Genomic DNA, 13,092 nt, shown 5'->3' with positions numbered 1-13,092 from the left:
ATTTCGGCTGAAATCATTCAGCCGGCATCCCGTAACAACGCAGGGGGGGGTCATTTGACCCTCCCGTATCGGCGATCGCAGAAAACCGCAGGTCAATTCAGACCTGCGGTTTGCTGCGCTTTTTGCCGTTTCTGATCCCCGCGGTCCCTGACCGCGGGGATCAGAAACTTCAGAGTGCCCGAAATCAATATTGTTAACCCCCCCCTGCACCCCTGCACGATTTGATGGCGGCGGGTGGTGCAGGGGGGGTGTCGCATGCAGTGGGGGCGTTGCGGGAGGCGGGCGGTGCGGCAGGCGGGATCGCGATCCCCCGCCCGCCTCCCATTGCATAATCGTTGGTGTACAGTGGGTATACCAGGGTGCCAGCACATTGCTGGCACCCTGGTATAAACGGCTGACATCGTTGATGCGATGTCAGCCGTTTAACCCTTTCCATACAGCGGTCCGTACGGACCGCTGTATGGAAAAGGTTAACAGTAAGAGGGAGCTCCCTCCCTCTCCGATCGGGGGGCTGCTGTGCCTTTGCAGCCCCCCGATGGGAGAAGGAGAGAGCCCCCAGACAGCCCCCCCAGAACCCCGTCCTTACCCTTCCCCGTCTGCGAAGTTCTGACCATAACTGAGCAGACGGGGAAGGTTCCCATGGCAACAGGACGCCTGATCAGGCGTCCTGCTGTCCATGGTGCTGAACAGATCTGTGCTGAAAGCATAGACCTGTTCAGTGTAAGTAAAATACAGTGCAGAAACCTATATAGGTTCTGTTCTGTATTTTACAGACATCAGACCCACTGGATCTTCAAGAACCAAGTGGGTCTGGGTCAAAAAAATCAAATAAAAAGTGAAAAAAGTTAAGATAAAAAAAAAAAACATTTATCACTGAATAAAAATTAAAAAAATAAAATACACTACACATATTAGGTATCGCCGCGTCCGTAACGACCTGATCTATAAAATGGTCATGTTACTTTCCCCGCACAGTGAACGCCATAAAAATAAAAAAATAAAAACTATGAGAAAATTGAAATTTTGCCCACCTTACTTCCCAAAAAAGGTAATAAAAGTGATCAAAAAAGTCGCATGTACGCCAAAATAGTACCAATCAAACCGTCATCTCATCCCGCAAAAAATGAGACCCTACTCAAGATAATCGCCCAAAAACTGAAAAAACTATGGCTCTTAGACTATGGAAACACTAAAACATGATTTTTTTTGGTTTCAAAAATAAAATCATTGTGTAAAATGTACATAAATAAAAATAAAGTATACATATTAGGTATCGCCGCGTCCGTATCGACCGGCTCTATATAAATATCACATGACCTAACCCCTCAGGTGACCACCGTAAAAAAAAAAAAAAAAAAAAAACTGTGTAAAAAAAGCAATTTTTTGCCATCTTACATCACAAAAAGTGTAATAGCAAGCGATCAAAAAGTCATATGCACCCCAAAATAGTGCCAATCAAACTGTAATCTCACCCCGCAAAAAATTAGACCCTACTCAAGATAATCACCCAAAAACTGAAAAAACTATGGCTCTTAGACTATGGAGACACTAAACAATTTTTTGGTTTTCAAAATGAAGTTATTGTATAAAACTTACATAAATAAAAAAATTGTATACATATTAGGTATCGCCGCGTCCGTGACAACCTGCTCTATAAAATTACCACGTGATCTAACCTGTCAGATGAATGTTGTAAATAACAAAAAAAAAAACATGCCAAAAAAGCTATTTCTTGTTACCTTGCCGCACAAAAAGTGTAATATAGAGCAACCAAAAATCATATGTACCCTAAACTAGTACCAACAATACTGCCACCCTATTCCGTACTTTCTAAAATGGGGTCACTTTTTTTGGAGTTTCTACTCTAGGGGTGCATCGGGGGGCTTCAAATGGGACATGGTGTCAAAAAACCAGTCCAGCAAAATCTGCCTTCCAAAAACCGTATGGCATTCCTTTCCTTCTGCGCCCTGCCGTGTGCCCGTACAGTAGTTTACGACCACATATGGGGTGTTTCTGTAAACTACAGAATCAGGGCCATAAATAATGAGTTTTGTTTGGCTGTTAACCCTTGCTTTGTTACTGGAAAAAAAATATTAAAATGGAAAATCTGCCAAAAAAGTGAAATTTTGAAATTATATCTCTATTTTCCATTGAATCTTGTGCAACACCTAAAGGGTTAACAAAGTTTGTAAAATCAGTTTTGAATACCTTGAGGGGTGTAGTTTCTTAGATGGGGTCACTTTTATGGAGTTTCTACTCTAGGGGTGCATCAGGGGGGCTTCAAATGGGACATGGTGTCAAAAAAACTGTCCAGCACAATCTGGCTTCCAAAAACCATACGGCGCACCTTTCACTCTACGCCCCGCTGTGTGGCCGTACAGTAGTTTATGGCCACATATGGGGTGTTTCTGTAAACAGTAGAGTCAGGGCAATAAAGATACAGTCTTGTTTGGCTGTTAACCCTTGCTTTGTTAGTGGAAAAAATGGGTTAAAATGGAAAATTAGGCAAAAAAATGAAATTCTCAAATTTCATCCCCATTTGCCAATAACTCTTGTGCAACACCTAAAGGGTTAACGGAGTTTGTAAAATCAGTTTTGAATACCTTGAGGGGTGTAGTTTCTTAGATGGGGTCACTTTTATGGAGTTTCTACTCTAGGGGTGCATCAGGGGGCTTCAAATGGGACATGGTGTCAAAAAAACTGTCCAGCAAAATCTGGCTTCCAAAAACCATACGGCGCACCTTTCACTCTACGCCCCGCTGTGTGGCCGTACAGTAGTTTATGGCCACATATGGGGTGTTTCTGTAAACAGCAGAGTCAGGGCAATAAAGATACAGTCTTGTTTGGCTGTTAACCCTTGCTTTGTTAGTGGAAAAAATGGGTTAAAATGGAAAATTAGGCAAAAAAATGAAATTCTCAAATTTCATCCCCATTTGCCAATAACTCTTGTGCAACACCTAAAGGGTTAACGGAGTTTGTAAAATCAGTTTTGAATACCTTGAGGGGTGTAGTTTATAGAATGGGGTCATTTTTGGGCGGTTTCTATTATGTAAGCCTCGCAAAGTGACTTCAGAGCTGTAGTGGTCCCTAAAAATTGGGTTTTTGTAAATTTCTGAAAAATTTCAAGATTTGCTTCTAAACTTCTAAGCCTTGTAACATCCCCAAAAAATAAAATATCATTCCCAAAATAATTCAAACATGAAGTAGACATATGGGGAATGTTAAGTCATCACAATTTTTTGGGGTATTACTATGTATTACAGAAGTAGAGAAACTGAAACTTTGAAATTTGCTAATTTTTCCAAATTTTTGGTAAATTAGGTATTTTATTATGCAAAAAAATTAATTTTTTTGACTTTTTTTTACTAGTATCATGAAGTACAATATGTGACGAAAAAACAATCTCAGAATGGCCTGGATAAGTCAAAGCGTTTTAAAGTTATCACCACTTAAAGTGACACTGGTCAGATTTGCAAAAAATGGCCTGGTCCTTAAGGTGAAAATGAGCCCGGTCCTTAAGGGGTTAATAGTGAAAGTAAGAGCATTTACACACGCACACTGCGAAGGGAACTCAAGGGATTGGGACTGAACAGCTGTGTAGCCGTAAGAAAACCACTAATCAGTGAGGCAAACCAGAAAAAAAAGGCTTCAATTTGCTAAAGATTGGACTCTGGAGCAATGGAAGAAGATCATGTGGTCTGATAAGTCAAGATTTACCCTGTTCCAGGAGTGATGGGCGCATCAGGGTAAGAAGAGAGGCAGATGAAGTGATGCACCATCATGCCTAGTGCCTACTGTATAAGCCTATGGGGTCAGTGCTATGACCTGGGGTTGCTACAGTTGATCAGGTCTAGGTAGAGCAACAGTATGTGCTCCATTAATGAGGCCAGCTGACTACCTGAACATACTGAATGACCAGGTTATTCCATCAATGGATTTTTTTCTTCCTTGATGGCACGGGCATATTCCAAGATGACAATGCCAGGATTCATCAGGCTCAAATTGTGAAAGAGTGGTTCAGAGAGCATGAGACATCATTGTCACACATGGATTGGCCACCACAGAGTCCAGACCTTAACCCCATTGAGAATCTTTGGGATGTGCTGGAGAAGGCTTTGTGCAGCAGTCAGACTCTACCTTCATCAATGCAAGATCTTGGTGAAAAATTTATGCAACACTGGATGGAATGAAATCTTGTGACATTGCAGAAACTTATCGAAACAATTCCACAGCGAATGCGTGCCATAATGAAAGCTAAAGGCTTTTTTTTTTCGTGGCAACTTTTTTTTTGGACAGGCAGTGTACAGGTCCTTCTCAAAAAATTAGCATATTGTGCTAAAGTTCATTATTTTCTGTAATGTACTGATAAACATTAGACTTTCATATATTTTAGATTCATTACACACAACTGAAGTAGTTCAAGCCTTTTATTGTTTTAATATTGATGATTTTGGCATAAAGCTCATGAAAACCCAAATTTCCTATCTCAAAAAATTAACATATTTTATCCGACCAATAAAAGAAAAGTGTTTTTAATACAAAAAAAGTCAACCTTCAAATAATTATGTTCAGTTATGCACTCAATACTTGGTCGGGAATCCTTTTGCAGAAATGACTGCTTCAATGCGGCGTGGCATGGAGGCAATCAGCCTGTGGCACTGCTGAGGTGTTATGGAGGCCCAGGATGCTTCGATAGCGGCCTTAAGCTCATCCAGAGTGTTGGGTCTTGCGTCTCTCAACTTTCTCTTCCCAATATCCCACAGATTCTCTATGGGGTTCAGGTCAGGAGAGTTGGCAGGCCAATTGAGCACAGTAATACCATGGTCAGTAAACCATTTACCAGTGGTTTTGGCACTGTGAGCAGGTGCCAGGTCGTGCTGAAAAATGAAATCTTCATCTCCATAAAGCTTTTCAGCAGATGGAAGCATGAAGTGCTCCAAAATCTCCTGATAGCTAGCTGCATTGACCCTGCCCTTGATAAAACACAGTGGACCAACACCAGCAGCTGACATGGCACCCCAGACCATCACTGACTGTGGGTACTTGACGCTGGACTTCAGGCATTTTGGCATTTCCCTCTCCCCAGTCTTCCTCCAGACTCTGGGACCTTGATTTCCGAATGACATGCAAAATTTGCTTTCATCCGAAAAAAGTACTTTGGACCACTGAGCAACAGTCCAGTGCTGCTTCTCTGTAGCCCAGGTCAGGCGCTTCTGCCGCTGTTTCTGGTTCAAAAGTGGCTTGACCTGGGGAATGCGACACCTGTAGCCCATTTCCTGCACATGCCTGTACACCGTGGCTCTGGATGTTTCTACTCCAGACTCAGTCCACTGCTTCCGCAGGTCCCCCAAGGTCTGGAATCGGTCCTTCTCCACAATCTTCCTCAGGGTCCGGTCACCTCTTCTCGTTGTGCAGCGTTTTCTGCCACACTTTTTCCTTCCCACAGACTTCCCACTGAGGTGCCTTGATACAGCACTCTGGGAACAGCCTATTCGTTCAGAAATGTCTTTCTGTGTCTTACCCTCTTGCTTGAGGGTGTAAATGATGGCCTTCTGGACAGCAGTCAGGTCGGCAGTCTTACCCATGATTGCGGTTTTGAGTAATGAACCAGGCTGGGAGTTTTTAAAAGCCTCAGGAATCTTTTGCAGGTGTTTAGAGTTAATTAGTTGATTCAGATGATTAGGTTAATAGCTCGTTTAGAGAACCTTTCCATGATATGCTAATTTTTTGAGATAGGAATTTGGGGTTTTCATGAGCTGTATGCCAAAATCATCAATATTAAAACAATAAAAGGCTTGAACTACTTCAGTTGTGTGTAATGAATCTAAAATATATGAAAGTCTAATGTTTATCAGTACATTACAGAAAATAATGAACTTTATCACAATATGCTAATTTTTTTTAGAAGGACCTGTATTTGGAGGACTTGTTTCCCTTCTTGGAGGCCAGCAGTTAATCAAATGCAACTCCCAGGACACTGCTGTAAGCTCTTGTTAACCCCTTCCTCCTCTGTATAGAAAATAGCCCATCGAATATAGCCTTGGAAATACATACGGTATGTACTTCCCCCACAATTGAGAGAAGCGGTACGTATCTATGAATTTTGAAGTTGGGACAATGAATGAAAGGTGTTTGGGCCATTTCACCTGCTTCTATGAGATCCCTATGTTGGCGCTTAGAGGAGGAAGAGGGCAGGGAAGTTCAGCTATGGTAACAGGTGTGGTTCAAATCCAGCAGGCTCTTCCAGTAGCCAGTTCCGGCATAGATGCTGGAAAGGAGCTGGATCACTGCCAGACCCCATTATAGTCAATGGGGATCCAGCAGAGAACTGTAGAATACAGCAATGTTGCACTGCTTCCTATGTGAACATACCCTTACTGAGCATGGTAGTCCACCACTGAATGCAGAATAAGGTGGACAAGAAGGATAAACAGCAGGGGGCGCTACCAAAGAGGAAAATGTAATGTACATAAGAAAAAATAAATAAAAAACTTACAATAAATTAATTGCATGTATATTACAGTTATACTTAAAGGTGTTGTCTCCCTTCAGCAAATTGGAGGAGACAACCCCTTTAACCCCTTTCTGATGATGCAATTTTCCGTTTTTTCTTGTTCGCTTTTCCCTCCCCGTCTTGCCAGAACCATAACTTCTTTATTTTTCAGTTCACAACACATAGTCATATGAGGACTTGTTTTTGCAGAAAAAGTTGTACTTTCTAATGCCACCATTTTATATTGCATAGGATTTAGTGGGAAGTGGGGAAAAAAATTCCAAATTGGGTGGAATTGGAAAAAAATAAAAATTCTGCCACAGTTTTACATTTGTTTATTTTTTACAGCATTTACTATGACAAATTGACTTGTGTGCTTCATTCTCAAGGTCAGTACGAATCCGGGGATAGCACATATGTGTAGTTCTTGCGTTTGATACTGAAAAAAAAAAACAAAAGTAAAAATCTTTGTCGCCATTTAATTTCGAGTAGGAGAAGAAGAGACAAAAATAAAAACTGTGAATCGGCCATTTTGGCACTTTTTTGTTTCCTCTTTTTCCACATGGGATAAATAATTTTTAGATTTTGCTAGTACAGACGATTTCTCATGCGGCAATACCCATGATTTGTATTTTTATTTTATTTTTTCATTTTGGGGGAAAGGAGGCGATTAGAATTTTAATATTTCTCCCCATAGCGAACTATAACAAACAATCATTGGATTGCTATTCTCATAGACCCCAAAGCATTAGCAGTGGAGTCTATGAGAAATGTACTATGTTTCTATGGGGCCCTGCAACTACTATACAGGAGCCCAGCTTAAAGAGAGGTTATCCAAGGAGGATCGTGGTAGATGCACTCCATCGAGCGGCTCTTCGTCCTCGACCTAGTCTCCTCAATGACAGGACCCATGATGATAATGAAGACAGGTTTGCTTTTATTTTCAAATTCAGCCCAGCAGCTGATATAGTAAAACGAGCCGTTTATAGTAACTGGGACCTCCTAAAAGGTGAACCGTCTTTGGGCGCAGTGGTTTCTAGTAAACCTCTTATTACTTTCAGGAAGTGCCACACCTTGAAGGACAGATTAGTTCATAGTGTTCTTAGATCCCCTAAACCAGGGATGTCAAACTCGTGGCCCTCCAGCTCTTGCAAAACTACAACTCCCATCATGCCTGGGCATACTGCAGCTATCAGGGAATGCTGGGAGTTGTAGTTTTGCAACATCTGGAGGGCCATGAGTTTGACATCCATGCCCTAAACGGTCGAATTGGTTACATAGTAGAATTCCCTTAGGCAATTATAAGTGTGGAACTTGTTCCCTCTGTCTTCACAACTCACAAGCAAAGAGTCTGTCCCTGGGGGGTATTACACACAAAGTCAGACAATTTATCACGTGTCGCACCTCGTACGTGGTTTATGTTGTCTCATGCAACTGTAGCAGGTTTTACATTGGCAAGACAATTAGGCCATTGCTCGAAATGGTGCGTGAGCACCTTAACTCCATTCGTACTGGACGAGGTTCACCCCGCTTGAACGATCACGTTCCGTCTACCCACAATGGTGATCCTTCTGGCCTCTCCTTTGCTGGCATTGAGGCCGTGGGACCCATCCCCAGGGGTGGTGATCGCCACCGCCTTTTGCTGCAACGGGAGGCCAGATGGATTATCTGGACGGGTGCCATGGGACCCCGCGGCCTCAACAACAAGAACGACATGGTGGTCTTTTTATGACCCCACCATCCCGCAGGTATTGACGGGTTTTGAATGAAACCCCTCCAATATGCTTGGTTACTTCCCTGTTATGTCTTCCAGGCAACCATGTACTTCTTATGTATTATTTATGTATTCTCTCATGTACCCTTGTACTAGGCTTCTGGAAGTTGTCACCATAATAGGATGCGTATAATGGTATTTTTGCTGTAACCGCAATGTTGTATTCTATGTGACTGTTATTATTTTCCTGCATTTCTCTCTGTTCTTTTGCAGCTGTGCATTCGGGGAGCGTCTGGGATCACCATGGTGACGACTGACAGCTTCCCTTTAAAGGTACGTCCGTGCGCCTGCACGTCATAGCCGGTCTGAAGAAGCGCGACTCCTGCGCGAAACGGCCGTCACCGCTGATGCGCACCGTGGCCATCCCGCTCCCCAGCCTGCGCAGTATGCCACTTAACCTGCAATAAAGCTACAAGTATTCTCAAGACCTTGGTGAGTGCCGCGTCTCTTCTGCTTCATCGACTATACAGGAGCCTCCTGTCATTCTGAATGACAGGGGCTGCCGCATATACACTCCGGCTTTTCCGATGGCCACACAGGGGTGCCAGAACTTACCCAAAAGCGCGTGCTTCCGGGATTTTCACACGCTCAGATGCCATGCCGTTCATGGTCAATAGCCGCTGGTGCCTGCTGAATGAAACAGCAGGCACCTGGTTGCTATGGCGCCCGCTCTGTTGACTTTTTTGTAATTTAGCGCATTTGATGGTTTAACGGTTGTAACTTTTTTTGGTGGACTACGAAAAAAATAATTTGCTGAATTTTTACATGACACATACAGCTTCTTAGGCTACTTTCACATGAGCGTTCGGGGCTCCGCTTGTGAGTTCCGTTTAAAGGCTCTAACAAGCGGCCCCGAACGCAGCCGTACGGCCCCAATGTATTCTGAGTGGATGCGGATCAGTCTGCATCAGTCTGGCACCGTCTGTCCTCCGCTCCGCTCAGCAGGCGGACACCCGAACGCTGCTTGCAGCGTTCGGGTGTCCGCCTGGCCGTGCGGAGGCAAACGGATCTGTCCAGACTTACAATGAAAGTCAATGGGGACGGATCTGTTTGAAGGTGACACAATATGGCTCAATTTTCAAACGGATTGACTTTCAATGTAAAGTCTGGACGGATCCGTCTGAAGCTACTTTCACGCTTAGAATTTTTTCTAAAATATAATGCAGACGGATCTGTTCTGAACGGATCCCGTTGTCTGCATTATAGGAGAGGATCCGTCTGTGCAGACCCCAGACGGATCCGCTCTGAATGCAAGTGTAGCCTAAAATATATTTTTTTGCAGTTCTTATTTTTTTAGCTTTATTGGAGAAAACTGTATAATTTTTTTCAATCATTTTTTTTTTTTAAACTATAGCTTCTTATTCTTTAAAGGGCATCTGTCAGCAGATTTGTACCTATGACACGGACTGACCGGCTCCATGTGCGCTCGGCAGCTGAAGACATCTGTGTTGGTCCCATGTTCATATGTCAGCATTGCTGAGAAATATGGTTTTAATATATGTAAATGAGCCTCTAGGAGCAACAGGGGCGTTCCCGTTACACCTAGAGGCTCAGCTCTCTTTGCAACTGCCGCGCCTTCTCCACTGTGATTGACAGGGCCAGGCAGTGAAAATGTCATCATGCCTGGTCCTGTCAAGCACAGCGGAGAAGGCGCAGTATTTGCAAAGAGAGCAGAGCCCCTAGGTGTAACGGGAGCGCCCCCGTTTTCTGTCTTCTCTTCAGATTGCACTGTACAGTCCTGCATGGCACAGGCAGACGATCGGCTGTCTGTCCAGTAACATCACAAACTGTGGCCAGATGTGGGTCAAAAACAGAGATCAGGAGCACATCTTTCCATTATACCTCATCTCTGTGTGGTCTCCACCACTGGTTTTGGCTCAAGTTGACTGAGGAAAAAAATATCTCCTTTGACCGACTGGAAATTTGGATACGAACATAATCCTTTATTAAAAAGAGCCGACGTAACAAGGTGCAAGGCAGGGACAGGCTGCACTGATGCTCCTGGGAAGGTTCACAGAGGTTAGGAAGAGGCTTTGAGGCAGATTCTCAGGAAGTTTAGGAAGAGGCTTTGAGACAGAAGGGGATCCAGGAGGATCCACTTGAAATCTATTCCTGGCCCCTTTCCGAGGCTCAATTTAGCAGATGATTGTCAGGACGGAAGCGCGCCATTGCTCAGAGGCTGTCTAGACCGCTCGATGATTTAGGCTTATTACATGATCACTTTGCACCACCTTTACACCGGCACATCAGGCAGTGTAAAGGGCCTTCAGGATGCAGAGCACACAAGTGGTTAATACACACAGATCTGCCATTGTACAATACTAGCAAAGTGAACTCTCCACTACAACCCACAGAAAAAACCTGCAGCGTAAACTGGAGGACGCGCCTGGGATTTAACCATGTGGACTACTGCGCCCAACATTCTACAACACTGGAGTACCTGTAAGCTTGTGCAAAAGCGGATTCTGTGAGAAGCGCAGGAACCTCACACTCCATGATTATCCGGCAATGCTACAGCTCTTTACAGTGGCCGGGTTATTGCACGCCGCCAATCCAATAGCCGGCGGCTAGTTACTCCTGACAAGTAGGAGCCATGTGACTTTAGCCTGTCACGTGACCTTGTGACATCACAAAGTCCTTAGGGCGCATGGAGTGTACTCCCAACCTTGGTAGATCAGATGTCGCGGGGAGCCTCTAAATGAGAAAGCCGCAACTTCGTGCCCATGTGACCACACTTTGCTGAGGGAGGAGCGACGCTAGGAAGTTATTCTAGGTAGTTTGATTGGTTGAGGTTCGTGTCTAACCTCAATGCGCCGTAAGGGCGTCGTGATGTCACGTGATCACGTGATCGGCTAAAGTCACATGGGTTTGGCGCAGCAGCCGGGTAATGTTCCGTGCGCTGTACTAATAAAGATCAGTAATGGAATGTGGTAACTTTGGAAGTTGGAACACTTTTACTTATCCAAGCCATTCTCATATTGTTTTCTCATGACACATTGCACTTCACGACAGTCATAAATGTGAATCAATATTTCAACTTTATTTATTAAAAAGTTTAAAATTTATCAAAAATTCGCAAAGCTCTGCTTTTAAAACAGAATGTAATACCTCATAAAATATTTATTAACATCCCCCATATGTCTACTATATATTGGCATCATTTTGTAAATGTCTTTATTTTTTAGGACGTTAGTTAGTCCGAAACCCACTATTTAACCCCTTAAGGACTCAGCCCTATTTCACCTTAAGGGACCATTTTTTGCAAATCTGACCAGTGTCACTTTATGTGGTGATAACTTTAAAACGCTTTGACTTATCCAGGCCATTCTGAGACAGTTTTTTCGTCACATATTGTACTTCATGACACTGGTAAAATGAAGTAAAAAAAATAATAATTTTTATTTATAAAAAAAAATACCAAATTGGTACAAAAATTGCAAATTTCCAAGTTTCAATTCCTCTACTTCTATAATACATAGTAATAGCTACAAAAATAGCATTTTGGGAATTATATTTTATTTTCTGGGGACGCTACAAGGCTTAGAAGTTTAGAAGCAAATCTTGGAAAATAGAGATACAATTTCAAAATTTCACTTTTTTGGCATATTTTCCTTTTTAATATTTTTTTTACTTTTACAAAGCAAGGGTTAACAGCCAAACAAAACTCAATATTTATGGCCCTGATTCTGTAGTTTACAGAAACACCCCATATGTTGTTGTAAACTGCTGTACAGGCACATGGCAGGGCGCAGAAGGAAAGGGATGCCATACGGCAGGGATGTCAAACTCGTGGCCCTCCAGCTGTTGCAAAACTACAACTCCCATCATGCCTGGGCATACTACAGCTATTAGGGAATGATGGGAGTTGTAGTTTTGCAACATCTGGAGGGCCATGAGTTTGACATCCATGCCATACGGTTTTTGGAAGGCAGATTTTGCTGGACTGTTTTTTTTGACACCATGTCCCATTTGAAGCCCCTCCTGATGCACCCCTAGAGTAGAAACTCCCAAAAAGTGTCCCCATTTTAGAAACTACGGGATAGGGTGGCAGTATTGTTGATACTAGTTTAGGGTACATATGATTTTTGGTTGCTCTAGATTACACTTTTTGTGAGGCAAGATAACAAGAAATTGCTGTTTTGGCACCGTTTTTATTTTTTGTTATTTACAACATTCATCTGACAGGTTAGATCATGTGATATTTTTATAGACCAGGTTGTCACGGATTCGGCGATACCTAATATGTATACTTTTTTTTTATTTATGTAAGTTTTACACAATGATTTCTTTTTTGAAGCAAAAAAAATCATGTGTTAGTGTTTCCATAGTCTGAGAGCCATAATTTTTTCAGTTTTTGGGCGATTACCTTGGGTAGGGTATGATTTTTGCGGGATGAGATGACTGTTTTATTGGCACTATTTTGGGGTGCGTGTGACTTTTTGATCGCTTGCTATTACAGTTTTTGTGATGTAAGGTGACAAAAAATGGTTTATTTAGCACAGTTTTTATTTTAAATTTTTACGGTATTCATCTGAGGGGTTAGGCCATGTGATATTTTTATAGAGCTGGTCGATACGGACGCGGCGATACCTAATATGTTTCCTTTTTTATTTATGTATGTTTTACACAATAATATCATTTTTGAAACAAAAAAAAATCTTGTTTTAGTGTCTCCATATTCTGAGAGCCATATTTTTTTCAGTTTTTGGGCGATTATCTTAGGCAGTGTCTCATTTTTTGCGGGATGAGATGACGGTTTGATTGGCATTATTTTGGGGTGCATATTACTTTTTGATCGCTTGCTGTTGTACTTTTTGTGATGTAA

The 13,092-nt window shown here is 42.6% G+C and overlaps 1 protein-coding gene across 1 annotated transcript in view; it reads right to left on the bottom strand.

Moving 5' to 3' along the window:
• Positions 1 to 10,970, bottom strand: part of TRMT12 (tRNA methyltransferase 12 homolog) — a 40,538-nt gene extending 29,568 nt beyond the window's left edge. Inside the window, exon 1 of the mRNA XM_044268403.1 lies at positions 10,708 to 10,970. Coding sequence (XP_044124338.1) covers positions 10,708 to 10,763 — 56 coding nt within the window. The 5' untranslated portion in view covers positions 10,764 to 10,970. The remainder of the gene's footprint in view (positions 1 to 10,707) is intronic.
• Positions 10,971 to 13,092: the final 2,122 nt, after the last annotated feature.

Source organism: Bufo gargarizans, chromosome 9 (genome assembly GCF_014858855.1).
Source record: "Bufo gargarizans isolate SCDJY-AF-19 chromosome 9, ASM1485885v1, whole genome shotgun sequence".
NCBI classification, from domain to species: domain Eukaryota; kingdom Metazoa; phylum Chordata; class Amphibia; order Anura; family Bufonidae; genus Bufo; species Bufo gargarizans.
The sequence above is the reverse complement of the archived record's forward strand: the minus strand, read 5'-3'. Positions and strand labels throughout refer to the sequence as shown.